Here is a 17,843-nt window from a genome sequence, read left to right on the forward strand (position 1 = left end):
GAAGGAGGAAAAGGACAGCTGCTGTGCTTTATTATTTTCTAAAGTTTTCACAAATAATATTAAAACATATTAAAAATATAATTAAGGTAATCATAGGGATGCTACACTTGGTCACGTTCCCATTGATAATATGGAAAAGAGGAAAGAATAAAGGAGGACAAAAATGTCAATGAAGTATTCAAACTTCTATTAGAGTACAAGAATGCAACAGACTTGATGAGAAACTGCTGTGATTGAACAGTTAGAGTCATAGAGTCACAAAGTAATACAGCATGGAAACAGGCCTTGTATGACAGAACCATACTTCAGCAAGAGAAGCAGGCTCAGGGAAGAAATGTGGGATATTATTAAATTTGCCTGGCATTGTTTGATCAAATTACAGATTATATATTGTTTGTATGCAAACACTGTCACTAGATATGACCGTAAAATGTTAATAGATTGACAAAAAGGAATAGATGTAACATTTAGAGGGGAATTTAGAGAATAATAGTTACAAGAGTATGATGACAACGTTAAATTAATCAACAAGTTGAAATGATATCATAAAGCACAAAAGCAAAGTTTAAATAGACTATAAATATCTGTCCAAGTATAGATTTGAAGCATTTTCTTGAACTAATTAGAAAATTTCACAGTGGTAGTTTAAAAAGTCAGTCAAAATTGATGTTTGTGCTGCTTAATGATACATCAGGTACTTGATATATAATGACATTTATGACGTAAATTGCAACATTGCTATTATTGGTCTTTCACCACCAAGAAATTAAAGAATGTTCTAGCTAATAAAGTTGAGGCCAGCCAACTAGGACACTGCAATGCATACAAAAGTTCTGCAGACTTTCCGAAGCAAATTGTTTGACTCGTTGAACACTTGCTATTTTAGTAACTTGCACATGGGAACAGTCCATAAAAAGCATGGCCCTATTTATCATGGCCTATTTAACTAGCCCAAATTGTATTTGCAATTTACATGCAAACAGGTTGACTTGTATTTCAAATCTCATCATTCAGCACAGGAGACTCAGTCTGCTGGTATATGCCACGTTCATCTAGACTATATTTAGTTCTACAGCATTAGAGCTGTATTTCTATCACAGTGGTGAATACTCGTGTCTGAAAGACAACTTGTCTCAGGAATAGTAATAATGAAATAAATTCTTGACACTTTTCTGATACAATCATTGTTCTCTCTACCTTATGTAAAATCATTGATCCCTTTCCAATATTAATTTTCTAGGAAGCAGATAAGGCAGCATTACTGTAAACTCCAAGTTCAGCATTACTGTAAATACAATTCCAAGTTCAGCAACTGGCAACCCTTCAAACTACAGACCAAAATAATGTTGGTATTGCAGTCCTATGTTTGTACTGAAGTACAATCTGCACTTCTTCATAGAATACTTATCCCCAGTCCCTATAATTCCACTCTACAAGTGATTTCAGAAAATCCCAACCCTTACCCATGTCCCTTCACTATCATTTATATGGAGCAGCATATACGACTGGCTCAGTTTTTCCAAAGATGGACCCACATGGCTAATTTTTGGCAGGTAGTTCTACTTTTCCATTTTGGGGTAGGTGGTCCAACACTGCTAAATATAGTTCTCAAAAGTGCACAACCTCCCAAAAGGAGGTTGGTTGATCATGGCCCAATGAAAATGTAGCTGACTTCACCCAACCAAGAGCTTCTCCTTTGGTAATAACATCCAAAATGAATGGAATGTCATTCCCCTTATCTTGAAAGTTGCTATAATGAATGGACATAATGTAGAGTTAATACATGCACAGATCAGTTAGAGACATAATGACAGCACAGGATTTAATGCCACACAGTAGAAGTGTGAAACAAGCTGAAAGCTAAACAGAAGTCATTTATATTTCCAGAATATTCAATCTCACATGGGACTGCTGAGTACTTGCAATTTACAAAGAGATGTGCTGAAATCTATCTTGTTTGTGACATTTATCAGTCAAATCTGGCTTCTATTGAGGCCAGAACTGAGTAATGGCTTACAACTACCTGCTGGATTTGGGAAGACTAGCAAGAATCCAGGTGAAGATTAGTTGGAAGATGTGTTGTTATTCTTATTTGGCAGCACAGTATTTCCAAAGTTTAATTGCGTGACTTTCCAGTGTCATTGAAGGTATTTACAAGTAACCCATTAACTGACTTGCCCAGTATGAAAGCTAAACTTAAATCTTACAGGCATACATACAACAGCAATATTCTTTGTTATAAAAAGGTATAACCTCTGCCATTAATTATTAGTGACCTCAAAAAAGTCAGTACATAAAATATGCAATCAAAAACAATACACCAGAAAATACCATACTGAATGCAGTCAATATTCTCAGTACAAAGGGATCAAAGCATAGCAAAGTTAATTTAATGATTAAATACTTTTTGCCTGGGCTACCCATCATAAGTAATGGCACTTCAAACTAAAAGACTTCCCTACTATGGGTGAAGCTTTACTCAAGAACAAAAACAAATAGAAACTAACCTTAGACTTAAGACATTGATAAATTAGTCTCTCTCACTTGTGCTACAGCACTTCCAGTAAAAGAGGCTGAAAAGATGCATCAGTTACATTCAGTACATTATCTGATAATTAAGTTATAAATTAGCAAGTAAAATTATTTTTAAAATTCCAAAAGCAACGTGAAATATTCTGACATTGAAACACTGTAGCAAAAAAAATCACTACATATTGAAGAAAACCTTCAATCTCATTTGAAATACAGTAACTAGTTACACATTCAAAAGTAAAAAGTTTGAGACAGATTTCCTGAAGCACGTTATTCACTTTTGTTTCCAACAATACCTTTAATTAGATCCCCAACTATAATATCTGCACTATTGAAATTAACATATTTATCCAAAGCAGCAGGCTACTGCAAGAGCATGCATATATTCTCAAAATTAATTAACACAATAACAATCACAAATTTAACTGTTTTCCGAAAAAAACATTTTACTGTTCTTTGTGTGATCCAAAACATAGCTCTCATTTTACCTGTTTTCATGTTTAATTGGAAGTCAAACAGATAGTTCACATCTGTTGTACATTGTATTCTGTTCACCTGCACCCCTACGCCTGCTGAATTTGAGGGCTTCCACTTGGCAGTTTCAAAACTTCTATCCTTATATTCAAATTGTTTTGTATTGTTTTGCCTTCCTCAGATCTGATCTCTTCCATGTCCTACGATATTCAGAAACCCTTCCTCCTCCAATTCTGGCCTCGAGCATCCAGCATTTCAATATTTCACAACTGACGACTGCGTCAAGGTCCTAAGCTTTGGAATTCCCTTCCTAAATGGTTTCACTACTTCCTTCCCCCCACCCCACTCTTTTTAACATGCTTCAGAAAAACTACCCTTCAGTCACCAACAATCAAATTTTGTTTGATAATGCATCTATGCAGTCCTCTGTTATTTTTAATGTTAAGTGTTCAGGAGGTGGTATACAAATTGTTGCTACACAGAACAAAACTTTGAGAAAGCACCAAAAACAGTTGTGGAATCCAGTCTGCTATCCCAAGGAAAATATTGACTCAAATCCACTGAGACAATATATATATTTTGTTTAACGTCACGAAGGGAAAGGAGCCAAAAAATTATAGCAATATTATAAAGTATACTTTTTTTTAAATTAGGAATTAAAACAGATCTTTTTCTTCTAATTAAACCACTGGCAACCAACAGCTTTAAGGGCTGCTTGGCAGAATTTTGAACCGTCACACAGTTCACGAGCAACAATGCCTCAAGAGTAGAAAAAAAATCAGAATTAAAGATGAAAACATGACAATAGAACTCGAGCAATCTCCATAGTTGCAGCAAAGGACCACATCATATTTATTATGGACATTACTAAAATGAAGTAAAAGGTTGGGGAAAGTCATCCTGCTAGTTTAACTTGTTACATTTCAATTCTTGAGAAAATGGCTATTCAGGAAAATAAAACAAATCTTAAAATAATCTGTGGATGATTAAAGAATCTATTGTCAACAGATACCAGGCTCGGTAAACAGAACTGTGCAATTTGTTTACAATGATTCATACAGACATATAAGTACCCTCACATAAAAGTATCAAGGGCAAGAAAAAGATCAAGTAACCTTGGGACTGTGGCTGTCCAAACTGTTTTTGCTGTGGAATTCATCATGGCACCTGCTTCATTCTAATAAGATCTAAAAGTTGTGCAACATACAGTTAACTATTTGGCATTTCATTTCTAGTTAACCAATGTTTTCAAATCATGTACTTACACATGTAAAACCACCTCACACTGACAAACCACAAACAACTAGAAAACAAATGGTGACTACACTACATGTTTTTCATTGCCGGAGTAATCAGTAAAACTAGCCCAGAGGTGCTGCTTGCTCCAGTGGTACAATACTCAAGGCAGAGCCATCATCCTGCAGAAGCATCAAACACAAAACTCAAACCAATCAAGCATTCATTTTCTTAAACAGAATGTGCTCATTTTTCTGCACCTCTAGCACTGTAGCATCAAAGAGTCAGTACTACCATCCCTGGAGATGCTGACATTCTTCAAATTGGCAAACATACTTTTAGAATAGATTTGTAATGCAAGAGCACCACTTATTTTCTAGGTCTTGCACAGTAACCTAATGCACAGATTAACAAAGGCAGCTGGAAGAGTGCAACTTAAAAATTGATCATCCAACTACAGCAAACCCAATTTTACCCTGAAACTGCTGCAATAAAAATACCCCGCAGTTTGGAAGCCACTGCTGTTACTGTAAAGAATACTGTAAATGCAAAGTGAAGAGGTACCCTGATGTCTTTCCATCATCAAAGTTGCTATAAGGTGGCAGCAGTTTTCCCCCAATGCTATCTTCTATGAAGATCTGGCATTCTGCAATTCAGTTTTCAACTCAGTGTCACGCATGCGCTGTTAGTACCATTCCAATTGTAAGATTTTGCCACACAGACTTTCACTTAAAGAAGCAATTCTTTAATATAATGGAAAATGAAAATAATTAGCTGAGGAGAAGAATAATTAGAGTGCGAGACAACCAGGTTCATGGAGTTAGAGTCATAGAGCACAGAGAAGGGTCCTTTGGCCTGCCACATCCATGCAAGCTTCAAATCCCAATCTATACTTGTACCATTTACCAGTACTGTCTGTAGCCTTGGTGATTCAAATGCTCATTCAGATAGTTTTTAAAATGTTGTGAGACTACCTGCCTCCACCACCTTCTCAGGCAGTGTTCCAGATTGCAACCACCCTCTGGGTGAAAAATAAAATTCCTCAGATTCCCTTCTAACTCATTACCTTAAACCTATGGCCTCTGGTTTTAAATATCTCTTATGGAGAAAAGTATCTTTGCCCCTCAATTTAGCATACTCTTATCAAGTTCTCCTCAGCTTTCTCCACCCCACGTAAAACAAATCCAGCCTATCCAATCACCTTGCAACTGAATTGTTCCATCCTAAGCAACATCTTGATAACTCTCCTCGGCACCTTCAGTGCTATCATATCTGTCCTATAGTGTGGCAACCAGAATGGCACACAATACTCCAGCTGTGGTCTAACTAAAGTACTATAGATGTTCTTTTTCTAAAAGACATCAATTCTTCATCTTCTCATTGTTCGGCTCAATTGACATCAGTTTGGCTGAATAGAAAGCATTTAGATCTCCAAGACTAAGTGTGTACTCAATCCATGTTATGGACACAAGCACAATAAAGGGGGCAGACTGAATGATTGGAATTTTCATCTTTTTGACTAAACATCTTATTAATACAATAGGTAAGCATTTAAGTAAAGAGCAGGATATTTTTGGATTGCCATACTGATATTATTTTTTTTTAAAGATATCTTTTAGTCACATGTAGATCAAAACACACAGTGAAATGCATCTTTTTGTGTAGGGTTCTGGAAGCATTAAGCAACACATTGGAAAAAAAACTCATCCTTCCTTCATTTAACGTTAATTGAACCATGCTTTCTGAATAAATTGCTGCCAATTTTATACCAAATCACCACCAATGACCAGAACCAATGGATTGTTTTTGGAGTATAAAGCTCTTTGGGACTAATAGGAACATGATCAGCTCCATATAAAAGTAAGTTCCTTGTTTATCGCTGAAGCCATACGAATGTTTCAGCTAATAACGTTACCTAACATTCAGGACAGTGGATTAGTATGGACTACTTACCAATACTATCAGCAACATGAACACGAGAAGCAAACTATTCTAACAAAACAAAGCAAAAAGCACAGATAAAATTTGCATCCATATAAGCCATGTCAAAATACCTATTAGTATTAAAGTAGTTCAAATAGTTAAAAACATGCTGCAGTAACTTTATGGTTTGTTTTAGTCACAGATGGACCAATGTTAGTTCCAAATGCAATAAAAACTCCAAAATTCCAGCACTATAGAAACATTCATGTATCAGTCTGTTTAAAAAGTGCTCAGCAGTATTAAAAAAAATTGTGAAAGTGTTTGTATTACATGCATTCACTAAAAATATGTAAATACTTGTTATACAAGAATTAATTTCTTGCTCTTAATCAACTGGGAGAACATGGCGATTTCATATTTAGTTTTTTTTAAAATACTAAACTGAAGATCAAAATCAAAGTTCAGGAGCATGATGTTCTTTATGTATACCTGGATACATATCAATATAAATGAAAGGATTCTAACAACGTTTCCAACATAATGAAAACCCGTAAACTCATAACTTGCATCAGCAATTTTCTCCCAAGTACATGCACTTCTCATCTCGCTGGATATAGAAGGCCAACTTCTTGCATTCCAACCAGCTCCTGGCCCCAGTAGTATTAGCAGAGAACTAAATGCAGATCAGTTACATACTGCCAAAAAGAAAATGAATTCATTACCTCCAAAAAAGTGAAGGAATAAAAGAATTAAGTTGTTAGAGGTTACTAATCTGTGTCAAAACCATGAAATAAAGATCAGTAATTTGAGACTCTCAGCAAGAAGCACGAGACTGAAGGCATACCAAGACATTTCTGCACTTCAGTAATCATAAGTATATACTAACAGAATAATAATGTAAAATACCAGAAGTATATTAAAAAAAGGACAATGCAAAATCTGCACAAGGTAAAAACTATGTTTTACCTTGTGTCAAGAATTGCACAATGTTTTCAGCTCCCAACATTTTTAATTACACATTCCAAATCCACTCTGGCAGTGGTAGCTAGCTGTGCAAAATATGGACATCAGATGCTGGTGACATTAATAGATGTCAAATGTTTCTAAGTAAATCTACACTACCGAGGGTGCATGAATGAACAATTAATATCAGACAAAAACAATATTTGCTTTTATAAAATGCCTTTCAAGACCTCAGGAGGATCTCAACACTAGCGTAATTTGAATATAGCTGGATCCCAGAAAGATAACAATGTAATAATTTAATGTGAAGGAAAAATACAGGCTAGGAAAGGGAATAACAACCTTTTCTCCCATTAGTTGCCAAAATCGTTCCCATTAATGGTCCCTAAAATCGACACAAAGGAATCAAGCTAGATTACACGTTGAAGTCTTCCTGAACCCATGACCAACTGATTCTACAGCAAGGTTGCTACCACTGATCCAAAGCCAATGCCTAGATTACAAATGAAACCAATAAAAGAATTTCAAATAAAGTTCAAATCAATCAACAAAAACCCCATTACCTTCCAAATGAAAAAATGAGAACATTTAAGTAGTAATGGGGTGCTATTATAAATACCCTGACCCTCAACCACCAGAAAATAAATGGTCATTCAGGTCTTTCACTACTTTTGGGACCATACTGTTGCCAATACATAGCCACTTGGTTAATAGGCAATACTTCCAAAGTAATTAACTGGCCATTACAATAAACCAGCACTTCCTTACAAATCATTTATTTTAATTTCAGGAGACAAACAATTATATCCTCAATACATAATTTCACTGTAGCTTGGCTGTAAAAGATTACAGAGCTGATTGGGGTGGCGAGGGGGGTTGAGGGTCTCTCACTCTGCTAGAAATATTCCTTCACTTAAGAACTGGTCCTGGCTGATCAATTCAAGTGGCTTCCATGCTAATTATGAAATTTCACCCAAACAGGACCACGTGGATTGAGAAGCAGCACTTTGGAATTCTCAGGTTACATGGAATACATTAATATTTCATATTTAAATGAAACCCCATCGATATGATGGCAAAGATTACTGCAAGCCTGGCATAAAACCTAGCCTGCAGATGTGTTACACAGAGGTCAAATATAAAGTTCAATGCTGTAAATAACGCGCCACAGAAGTGCAAGTGCATTCTGAGAGTAACAGCTCCTAAAGTACAACTAAATTACAGAAGCTATCCGTCTATACTTACAGAAGGTTGATTTCATTCTGTGAAATAACCGCATTTTCAGAGAAGTAGGGGGTCATCTTCACGCCATAGCAGGAACACCAGCTCCCGGCTTCCACCTTCCCTTCACTCAAGATAGCGTCCAGAGTCATCCGGACACGTGTATATAATAAAAACTATTTGCACTTAATTTCGAAATCTACCCGCAAAAATGAACGCACATAGCAAGTGAAAATTCCGACGAGAGATTGTTAACTTCTGGTAGGTTTGGAGGTCAAATCGTTTGAAGGAGTTAGCAGATAAGTTGCTATCAAGTTAGCCAAACAAAGCTGTTTGTATCGTGAGGACGGACTCGGGGACTTTGGCGCACTGAGTTGAGAAATCAGGACCCAGTATCCGAAGGTAAAGAGCGAACACCCGCCGAGTGCTGCGGTGGTACAGCTGTTAAAAGAGAAACCCGTCGAATTCCGAACAATCACGGGGACTCGAACTTTGATTCTGAAGCTTTCGGAGATTAGACTGAAACAACTTCCGATTATAATACTAGTGTTTCGTCCTCAATTTGTCCGGACACCACTATTCCCATCCTCCTTGTGCAAAGCCCACGCTGATCTGACAATTTATCAGCTCTGGTTTCCCGGTCAGCTGCTTCTCAGCTGCAGCGTACTTCCTCCACAGGGCCGGGGTACGCCCAAGGGGTTATAAGACAGCCAAACCAGAGTGCCACAATCCCATTAAATCGCACCGGCTCAATTCAACTTCTACTATTTCCGAGTAATTTCTAAAAATAATCCTTAATAACTAACGCCTTGGTTAATGTTTATTCTTCTCAGTAAAATACTTGTTTAATATTTTGCTTACTCAACCTTATCCGACAGAGTTTTCAATCAACGGAGCCGGGTTTCATGCAAAACGTAAGCATTAATTAACCCCTTAAATAATTTGCTTTGAGTGAACAAAGCTTAAAAAAAATGCAGGTTTTTTAAAGTTTTTAAATGTCGTTTATACCTACTGCTTATCTGAGCGTATGTTTTGGACTACGTAACATATGACAAACATTGTTTTTTGAACTTGTAACCATTTTTTTTCCTATTGAATAACTCGGCTAAGGTTGGTAATGTACCTTCCCTTTAAAAACAAAAACATGAATGTGAAACCAGCCCTTATTACGGTACTGAATTTCAATTATCTTTGCGTAACATGTTTATTTGTTTCTTTAAATTGACTTTCCTAGAAGTGTGGTGAGCAAACCTTCTGTGGCTGATAAACAAGAATGATAACTCGAGATGAAGTTTTAATTTGAGCTGCTTTTCAGCGAGAGTACTGGCTGGTTGAAGCCCATAGTTAGACTTGGTGAGTTTCTGATAAGAACTTGCTGCTACTGTTACTGGCTATTCAATAAATCTTAATAGTGGATGTCAAACAAAAGCTAAATACTGCAAATGCTGTAAAATGACCAGAATCATTAGTACAGACAGATAGTCAGTGAGAGAGCGGTATGTAGTATTAATGTGACAGACAACCAGAAACAAACTGGGTAATCACTTTGCAGAACACCCGAGTTCAGTCTACACAAGTGGTCCCAAGCTACTGGTTGCCGACCATTTTAATTCCCCATCCCACTTTCATTCTGACCTGACTATTTGTGGCCTTCTGCAATGTTATAATGGGGCCCAATGCGCGATTGTAGAACAGTACCTCATTTTCTATCTGGGCACATAATAGCATTCCAGACTCAATGAGTTCTCTAATTTAGTTTCTCTCTCCATATTCCCACAACTATGCTATCAGCAACACGTAACAGACAAAGCAGCATTATGTGCCTCTAACTACCATGTTAAACCATCTGGTCTCACCCTATCGGATATATTCCCTTTGTTCCACCCACCCCTCCCCCATCTACTCTTATTTTCTCCCTTTCCCAGTTCTGATGAAAGATCTCAGAATTGAAATGTTAACTGTTTCTCCTTCCACGTGTGCTACCTGATCTGAAGGTTTCTAACATTTTGTTTTTATTTTGTACTTTGATATCCATTTTTAACTACATAGTATGATGCAATATTGTACTCACTGAGTAATAGGCTTTTGCAATGAAATATATGAACACAAAGTTCACAGTAAGATGATCTTGTGTTGAATTAATGATGTCATATCCTGACGGGGAAAAGATCAATCTCAACATGCTTGCAAACAAAGGGTGTGGCAAGATCAAGAACTTCCTGTGCTCTTGCAAAACATAGAAAAAAGTTAGATGTAGAGTTTCATGATGTTGTTATTCAGCATCCACTGTTAGGATTAGAAAAGATTGATTGCTGATAAATTCATGTGATAGAGATACTTAAGATGGAATATAATCAGGAGCTGCCATAACATCTACAACAACTCTAAACTGATAGTATAATGAAACAGAAAAGATTCTGAGAAGACTTTGCAAAGATGCTGTGAAGATCTTTGTCCTGGAGGGGGAAGTCTGGAATTAGACACAAGATAAAAGGTTACCCTTTTAAGAATGAGATGTGGAGGAATTTCTTCTTTTAGAGTACTGTGAATCAGCAGAGAGCTGTAGCTTTTGCATCACTGTGCAGTCAAGCCTGAGATTTCTGGAGTACAGGAGAATTGATGTCTATTCCTGCTATTTCCTGTGTTGTAATAGATTACAAAATACCTGGGAGTTACTTGGTTTGAATGTCTGTGTCACAGACTGGGTTAACTGGCTATGTAGGACATCATTTGTCCAATTTCTAAACCAAAAATACAACACATTAACTCTAGTTTAATGATTAGGCTGTTTTAGTTAGATGTAAACAAGAGCCTTTTAAAATGTTTGTAGCAAGTGCGTCCAGTTCAATAACATTTTTCAAACCCTGTTATTCTGTTCAGTCCAAAGTACAAAATCCTCATTTCCATCCTAAACCTTATTCCAGTGTTCAACTACAACCTTGCACCAGGTCCAGTTTCTTGGGTCTGACTCAATCCTCTCTCTGTTCATCAACTGCTACATTGGTGAGACCACACGTAGACTGGGTAACCGTTTTGTAGAACACCTACGCTCCATCCGTAACCGCGATCTGCATCTCCCCATTGCCAGTCACTTCAAACCCACCCACTCCATCACTGATACGTCAGTCCTCAGTCTTCATTGCCAGGAGAAGTCCAAACGTAAACTGGAGGAACAGCACCTCATTTTCCATCTTGGGGCCTAACAGCATGAACATCGAATTCTCCTACTTTAAGTAAACCAACACCGCACCCCCCCCCCCCTTCTTTACTTCCCTTTCCTAGCCTCTCTCTCCTCACCATTTTTTTTCTTCTCTCCTTCTCATCCCCTATGCCACCTGCTTCCATACCTTTGACCCATCCCCTGGTGGATCTGCTCTCCCCTCCTCCACATCTGCCAATCACTATCTCTTACCTGCATCACCTTGTGCCTACCCTGCCTCCCCTCTTTTGCCCACCTGTCACTGCTGTTTATTCCCCCCCATATATTGGGCTTCCCCACTTCCTATCTTCAGTCCCAAGAAGGGTCCTGACCTGAAATGTTGACTGTCTGCTTTTCTCCATGGATGCTGCCTGGCCTGCTGAGTTCCTCCAGCATCTTGTTGTTTTTAACCTCTGAATCACACATTTCAAAAAGGTCTCAAAAGGAATTTTTGGTTATCTCCTTCATTGTTCATTTTCTTTTTCCTAGGACTGTGAAACAATAAATAAGACCAGTGTGCTTTTAGCAGAGAAGCCAGACAAAAATGAAATCGTAGTCAAGCTGACCATTACTACAGTGTACTTTCAGTCACAATCAGTATCATGAGGTACTTATTGAAAAATGTTTTCTGCTCAAGTCCATAAGCAAGTCCCTGTTCAACAACCGTTTTTAAACAGTTATTTGGTGTTCAATCCAAATGTTCCTTTTAAGGTTGAACAGAAAGCCTCTGCACGACTAAGTAACTGGGTGGAAAGAAGCAAATGCTGTTTGTAAGCCACAGATAATGGCCATTTGGCACAATCTATTCATGCTGGTGCTTGTACATCACTGGGGCCTTCTCATATCTTTCTTCATCTAAATCTACTGGCATAATGCTAGTTTCCCTTCTCCATTGTATGCTTGTCCAGCCTCCTTTTAAATACATTTATACCATTGACCCCAGTCACTTCCTGTGGTGGAATTCCATATTCTGTTATTCAGGTAAGTGAGAGATGGGAGGTAATTTCCTCATCCAGAGGGCAGTGAATCTTTGGAATCTTTTACTCAAGACTGAAGGCTCAACTACTGAGTGTAATTAACAGGTTGAAGATTTTTAGATATTAAGGAAATCAAGGAATACAGGGTTAGTATAGAAAAGTAGAGCCACGGTAAACAAAAATTAGCCATGATCTTTTGAGTGATAGAACAAGGATGAGGGGCCAAATGGCCTACTCCTGCTCCTACTTCCTATGCTCATTATTGCTAGCTCCATTTAAAGAGATACAAGTTAATCTAATGGGCTGCTATGCAACAGTGCAATTGTACCTTGCACATTAATGTTGGGATGATGCCAGAAAAAAGTAACCACTTTACAATGGCAGAACAGTAAGTCCCATGTGCTATAAATCTACAAACTTCACAGAAAAGACTACAAGCCAAAAACTGGTCCCTATTTCACTGGCCTGATCACCAATCATCTTCAGTCCATAAACACTAATTCTTTTGCTTGAAAGAAAAACCTAATTGCTAACTAAGGGAATTTGCACCACTAGCTTGGAACTGTAAACTGCAGCCAGGGAAAACTGGGTGTAGCAGATTAAGAGCATCTCCTATCTTAAAATATTTTTTTAAAACACTAAGATATAGTTTGTGTACTAGCTATTGGTTTGAAAACAGGAAAAAGTCAAAACCAGGCTAATAAATAAGAGTATCAATTAACTATTTTACAGAAATTAAATTCACATCCAATTCAATGTCAATTTATTTCAGATTTCTAACACTTTACTCAGTAATGTTCAGGGAAACAATGTACTGTTTGGGAGAATTATTAAAGCTAATCTGTGTCAAAGTTATCAGAAGTGCTATTTTATGTCAATTGATGTAAATACTACTTTGGTATAATTGATCTCAGTGCTCATCATTGGAGATAAATCAGCCAAGTTCATTGCTCTTGTTCATTTTCCACTATCCTTTGCAGGAAAGAATATTTACATCAACTGAACTGCAACAAACATATCTTCACCCCCACAGGAAAGAAGAAAATTTTTAAAAAGTGAAAAATGAATGCACTTTAGTTGCTCTAGAGAAATTCTTGTTTATCAATTACAAATTTGTACAATTTTACAAATTTCAGAAAATCATGATCTGAATAAATTTACATGTATAAGCACGTGATTGTTACAAGATTAAACTTAAGTCATTCAATTATTGCTGCAATAAATGAATCAGACTAAGCAGGTGGTTTTCCCACAGTTTTACCATCTGCTGGGGCCCTAAATAGGCAGTGAGATCAGATACTACTCTGCATGAGTAACAGGTGATTATTGACTGTCTTCTGAAATAATAGGTTTGTCTCCAGGGCTGCTTTTCTTTTGTTAAAACATGCAATTTTGAAGACTGATGCCAATAATAAATTTAAAGTCACTTGAATCATAAATATTCACCATTTGTTATATCCATCAATTTGTATTCTATGAATAATATCTCAGGCCATTTCAGAACCAAAGCAACTTTGGTTCCTTTTTCAAAAGGGCCTTCTTAAAAACTGAAATAGTCTGTAATACTTAGTATGGAAATGAAATTATTACCTTCATCTAGATAGGTGGGTATAATTGAGCACAATTGGACTAGGTTCTCAAAGCATTCAATGAGATTTTTAAGGGTTACATGCAAGATCCTTTTTTTGTGCAGTGGCCACTTTGCTAGTGCTTTATTTTTCCACTGCAGTCAATTACTGTTATTGATGTGAAAGTAACTGAAGAGAAGTATTTGAGAAATAGATAACTCAGCAAGTTTACACTGACAACATAAATGTGGTGTGGGCATTATTCCAATTACACATTAACAGTACAAATGTGCTTTAGAAAGCAAAGCACCTGGAGTTACCAAAAGTCAAACAGAAACAGATAATGCTGGAAACTCCTGTTTGTTGGGGAGATGAATCCTGAAATGTTAGTTTATTTACTTTCTAGATGCTGACTGACCAGGTAACACAGAAAACAGATTGGATTAAATTAATTGTGGTCTACATGCCATTAAGTACATATCAAGTAAAATCACCATCCAACTGCTTTGCCTGTTAAGTGGGTTAAATGTTGTCTCCCTATTAAGTTAAATGTATAACAACACTGAGCAAACTCCATTCAATAATTAGTCAGTTTTTCATTTATTTACTTTTTTAAAATTGGGTTTAATACAAATCTGATGCCAGAATCCTAGCAGTATATTCAAGCCCTCTCAGGGAAGTTCCATTGGACCATGACCAATATAAATAGTGTAGCCCCATAAATATAACATTCTTCTGTTAAGTCTGTGTATGTCATCCAGTATATGAATGTGCACACTGTATAGCACTACTAAACAGCAAAGGAGAAGCAGTGGATAGTTAACATGAAGATGTGTCAATGTTTTGTAGAATTATAATTGTCATGGCATTGAAGAGGGCTATTCAGCTGACAAGTTTATGTCAGCTCCTTTTACAGCAATACTATCAGTCCCACATTCCCACTTTTTCCCCTATTGCCCAACCAATTACTATCCAATTTGGTTTCAACCACTTTGTAGACAGTGACTTTGGATCCTAAATATTCCAAGTAAATGTTATTTTCACAACCCCCTTGTATCTTCTGCCCAAAATTTTAAATCAGTGCTCCCTGGTCATTGAAGCATTCATGAATGGGAGCAGCTAATGGGTGTGGAGAATTAAGGTACAATTCCCAGCCAATTTATTTATGCAAATAGGATCTACGTACATCCAAACTGATGCAGGGTGGGGATAAGTTTATAGGTCTTAAAAATTCATCCTGATAGCTTAGGTTAGATATTGGATTTAATTTTTTTAAATGTGAGAACAAGTTGATTAATTTAACAATAAAGCATCACAACAAACTTCTACAATCCATTTGATAAGTTGCAGTTGGAAAAGTATGTGCTGTTTAAGATCTTTAAAAATGATAAAGTCCATGGAGTCTTTTAAAACTGACTAATGATCTTATTAGTGATAAGAGGCTTTGTTCTAATGAAAATCCTGTATTAAACTAAATGTGAAGTGGTGATGTAACAGAAGTCCATAAAGAAGGTGGGTAACCAGTACACACGAATTTATGATGGTTACCAAAAGAATGGAAATATGGTGTTCAAGAGGAATGGAGCAGTTTGGAGGAAATAAAACATTGCTAAGTGTTGTTAAGTCTTTCAACAGATTAGAAGCAGAATGCATCAGGGCTCTAAAAATTTGAGGAATTATTTAAAACAGTAACATATGCAAAAAGGATAGCAGTATATGTTGCTAACGGAAGTCTTTGAGAGCAGCCACAGACAATTGAATACTGCAGTAAAATGCAGTGCTGTTTAAGGGTAAAATATTTTCAGCTTACAAGTTCAACAAGATCATGTGCTCAGGAGTTTGAGCCAAAATAACTTATAACTTAGCCAAAAAAGCTACTAATTGAACCAAGCTGATAGTTTATTCTTGACCTTATCCATTTGCAAAAGGTTGTAGTTCTGTCATTAGAACACGAGGGGAATGACATTGTAACTGAGCAAATATACAACATAAAACTCTTTTTGTGAAAGGTGCAAGGCACTGCATATAGGAAATAATGGAGAAAATCCATATGGGTTTTATCCTTGCTTTAGTCTCTTATCAAGCTGAATCCTAGCTGGATAAACAGGAAGTGTACAATGAAATATGCAATCAGAGTCAGTCCTCCCAAGTCCTCCCTTCTAACTTAGCTTGGACTAAATTTTACCAAGATCAAATCAGCAACTGCATTGCTATTAACACTGTAGACACCAGGTTTTGAAATCAAAAACTCTCAATGGACCAGAATGTTAATAGGACAATATTAACTTGTTCAATTTATAAAATCTATAGCATCAAATATGCATGAAATTTTGAAGCCAACATGCAAAAAGAACTAAATTACACACGCAGATAGTGGTAAAAGAGTGCTTTCAGGATGCCTAATGAGGTATCAGAAGGCTGCTGCCACCTCAGGAGCTAGATTTGACCAGTTATTGCCTTTAGGAGAGCAATGACAAACAAGGATGTAAACTGGACAGAAGGTATAAACAGTCCATTTTTTAAACTCCAAGTTCAAGTTTATTGTCACAGGGTATAAATGCCATGAAAATTAGTTTTATATAGCATCAGTACATTACAAACACAAATTATAATAACTTGCATGACAAAATAAACAATGACATTAGTACAAGTTGAGAAAGAGGAAAAAAAATGCAGTACGAGGTAGTCTTGGGGTTTTCCAGGTCAGTTCAAGAACCTGATGGCAGTGGGGAAGAAGCTGTTGCTGAACCTTGAGGTGTGGATCTTCAGGTTCCTGTTCCTCCTGCCTGATGGCAGCATAGAGAAGAGGGCATAGCCCAGATGGTGGGAATCCCTGATGATGGATGTCACTTTCTTGAGACATCATCTCTTGTAGATGTCCTCGGTGGTGGGGAGAGCTCTACCTGTGATGGAATTGCCCAAGTCCACTACTCTCTGTAGCCTCTTGCATTCATGTGCATTGGAGTTTCCATACCAGGCTGTGATGCAACCAGTCAGAATGCTCTCCACTGTACAGCTGTAGAAGTTTGTTGGTCTTCGATGACATGCTGAATCTCCTTAAGTTTCTAAGGAAGTAGAGACGTGGGGTGCCTTCTTCATAGTTGCATCTATTTGCTGGGCCCAGGATAGGTCCTCTGAGATGTTGACGCCTAGGAACTTGAAGCTACTTTAAGATTTGTTTCTGGGTGTCCGATGAGGTCTGGTGAATGTTTGCCTGACTTCACCTTCCTAAAGTCCACACTCAGTTCCTTGGTTTTGCTGACATTGAGTACAAGGTTGTTAAGATGAGACACCACTCAACCATTATTCTCCCTCTCAAAGCGTGCATAAAAAGCAATAAGCTCATCAGGGTGTGATGTAACACTGCTTTTCATGCTATTTGATTTTTGCCTTGTAGGAGGTAATGGTGTTCAAGCCCTGCCACAGCTGTGAAGCATCCATTTGTCTCTCCAGCTTTGTCCAGAATTGCCTCTCCTCTCTCACAATAGCCTTCTGGAGGTCATACCTGGACTTCTCTGGATCACCAGTCCTGAATGCCACAGATCTAGCCCTCAGCAGATTATGAATCTCCTGGTTCATCCAGGGCTTCTGGTTTGGGAAGACCGGATATTTTTGCAGGCACATACTCATCCACACGATGAAGGAAATGACGACTGTGGTGTATTCATTCAGATCCATCAATGAATCCCTGAATATAGTCCATTCCACTGATTCAAAGCAACCCCGTATACACTCCTCCACCTCCACTAA

At 37.4% G+C, this 17,843-nt stretch overlaps 1 protein-coding gene and 1 long non-coding RNA gene across 4 annotated transcripts in view; one reads left to right on the forward strand and one right to left on the reverse strand.

Annotated features, from left to right (window-relative positions):
• The window catches only part of ssh2a (slingshot protein phosphatase 2a), a 113,782-nt gene that overhangs the window by 49,088 nt on the left and 46,851 nt on the right, over window positions 1-17,843 (reverse strand). For 2 of the 3 annotated variants that reach the window (XM_052036012.1, XM_052036011.1), the window contains exon 1: window positions 8,374-8,958. The exons of the other annotated variant lie outside the window; for it this stretch is intronic. In XM_052036012.1, coding sequence (XP_051891972.1) covers window positions 8,374-8,501 — 128 coding nt within the window. In that variant the 5' untranslated portion in view covers window positions 8,502-8,958. Of the gene's footprint in view, window positions 1-8,373; window positions 8,959-17,843 lie in introns of those variants that run through there. 3 annotated transcript variants of the gene reach the window in all.
• Window positions 9,091-13,917, forward strand: LOC127581530 (uncharacterized). The gene is made up of 4 exons (XR_007957962.1): window positions 9,091-9,263; window positions 9,584-9,702; window positions 12,038-12,155; window positions 13,506-13,917. It is a non-coding gene; the product is annotated as an uncharacterized LOC127581530 (long non-coding RNA).

This window comes from Pristis pectinata, chromosome 21 (genome assembly GCF_009764475.1).
Source record: "Pristis pectinata isolate sPriPec2 chromosome 21, sPriPec2.1.pri, whole genome shotgun sequence".
Lineage (NCBI taxonomy): Eukaryota > Metazoa > Chordata > Chondrichthyes > Rhinopristiformes > Pristidae > Pristis > Pristis pectinata.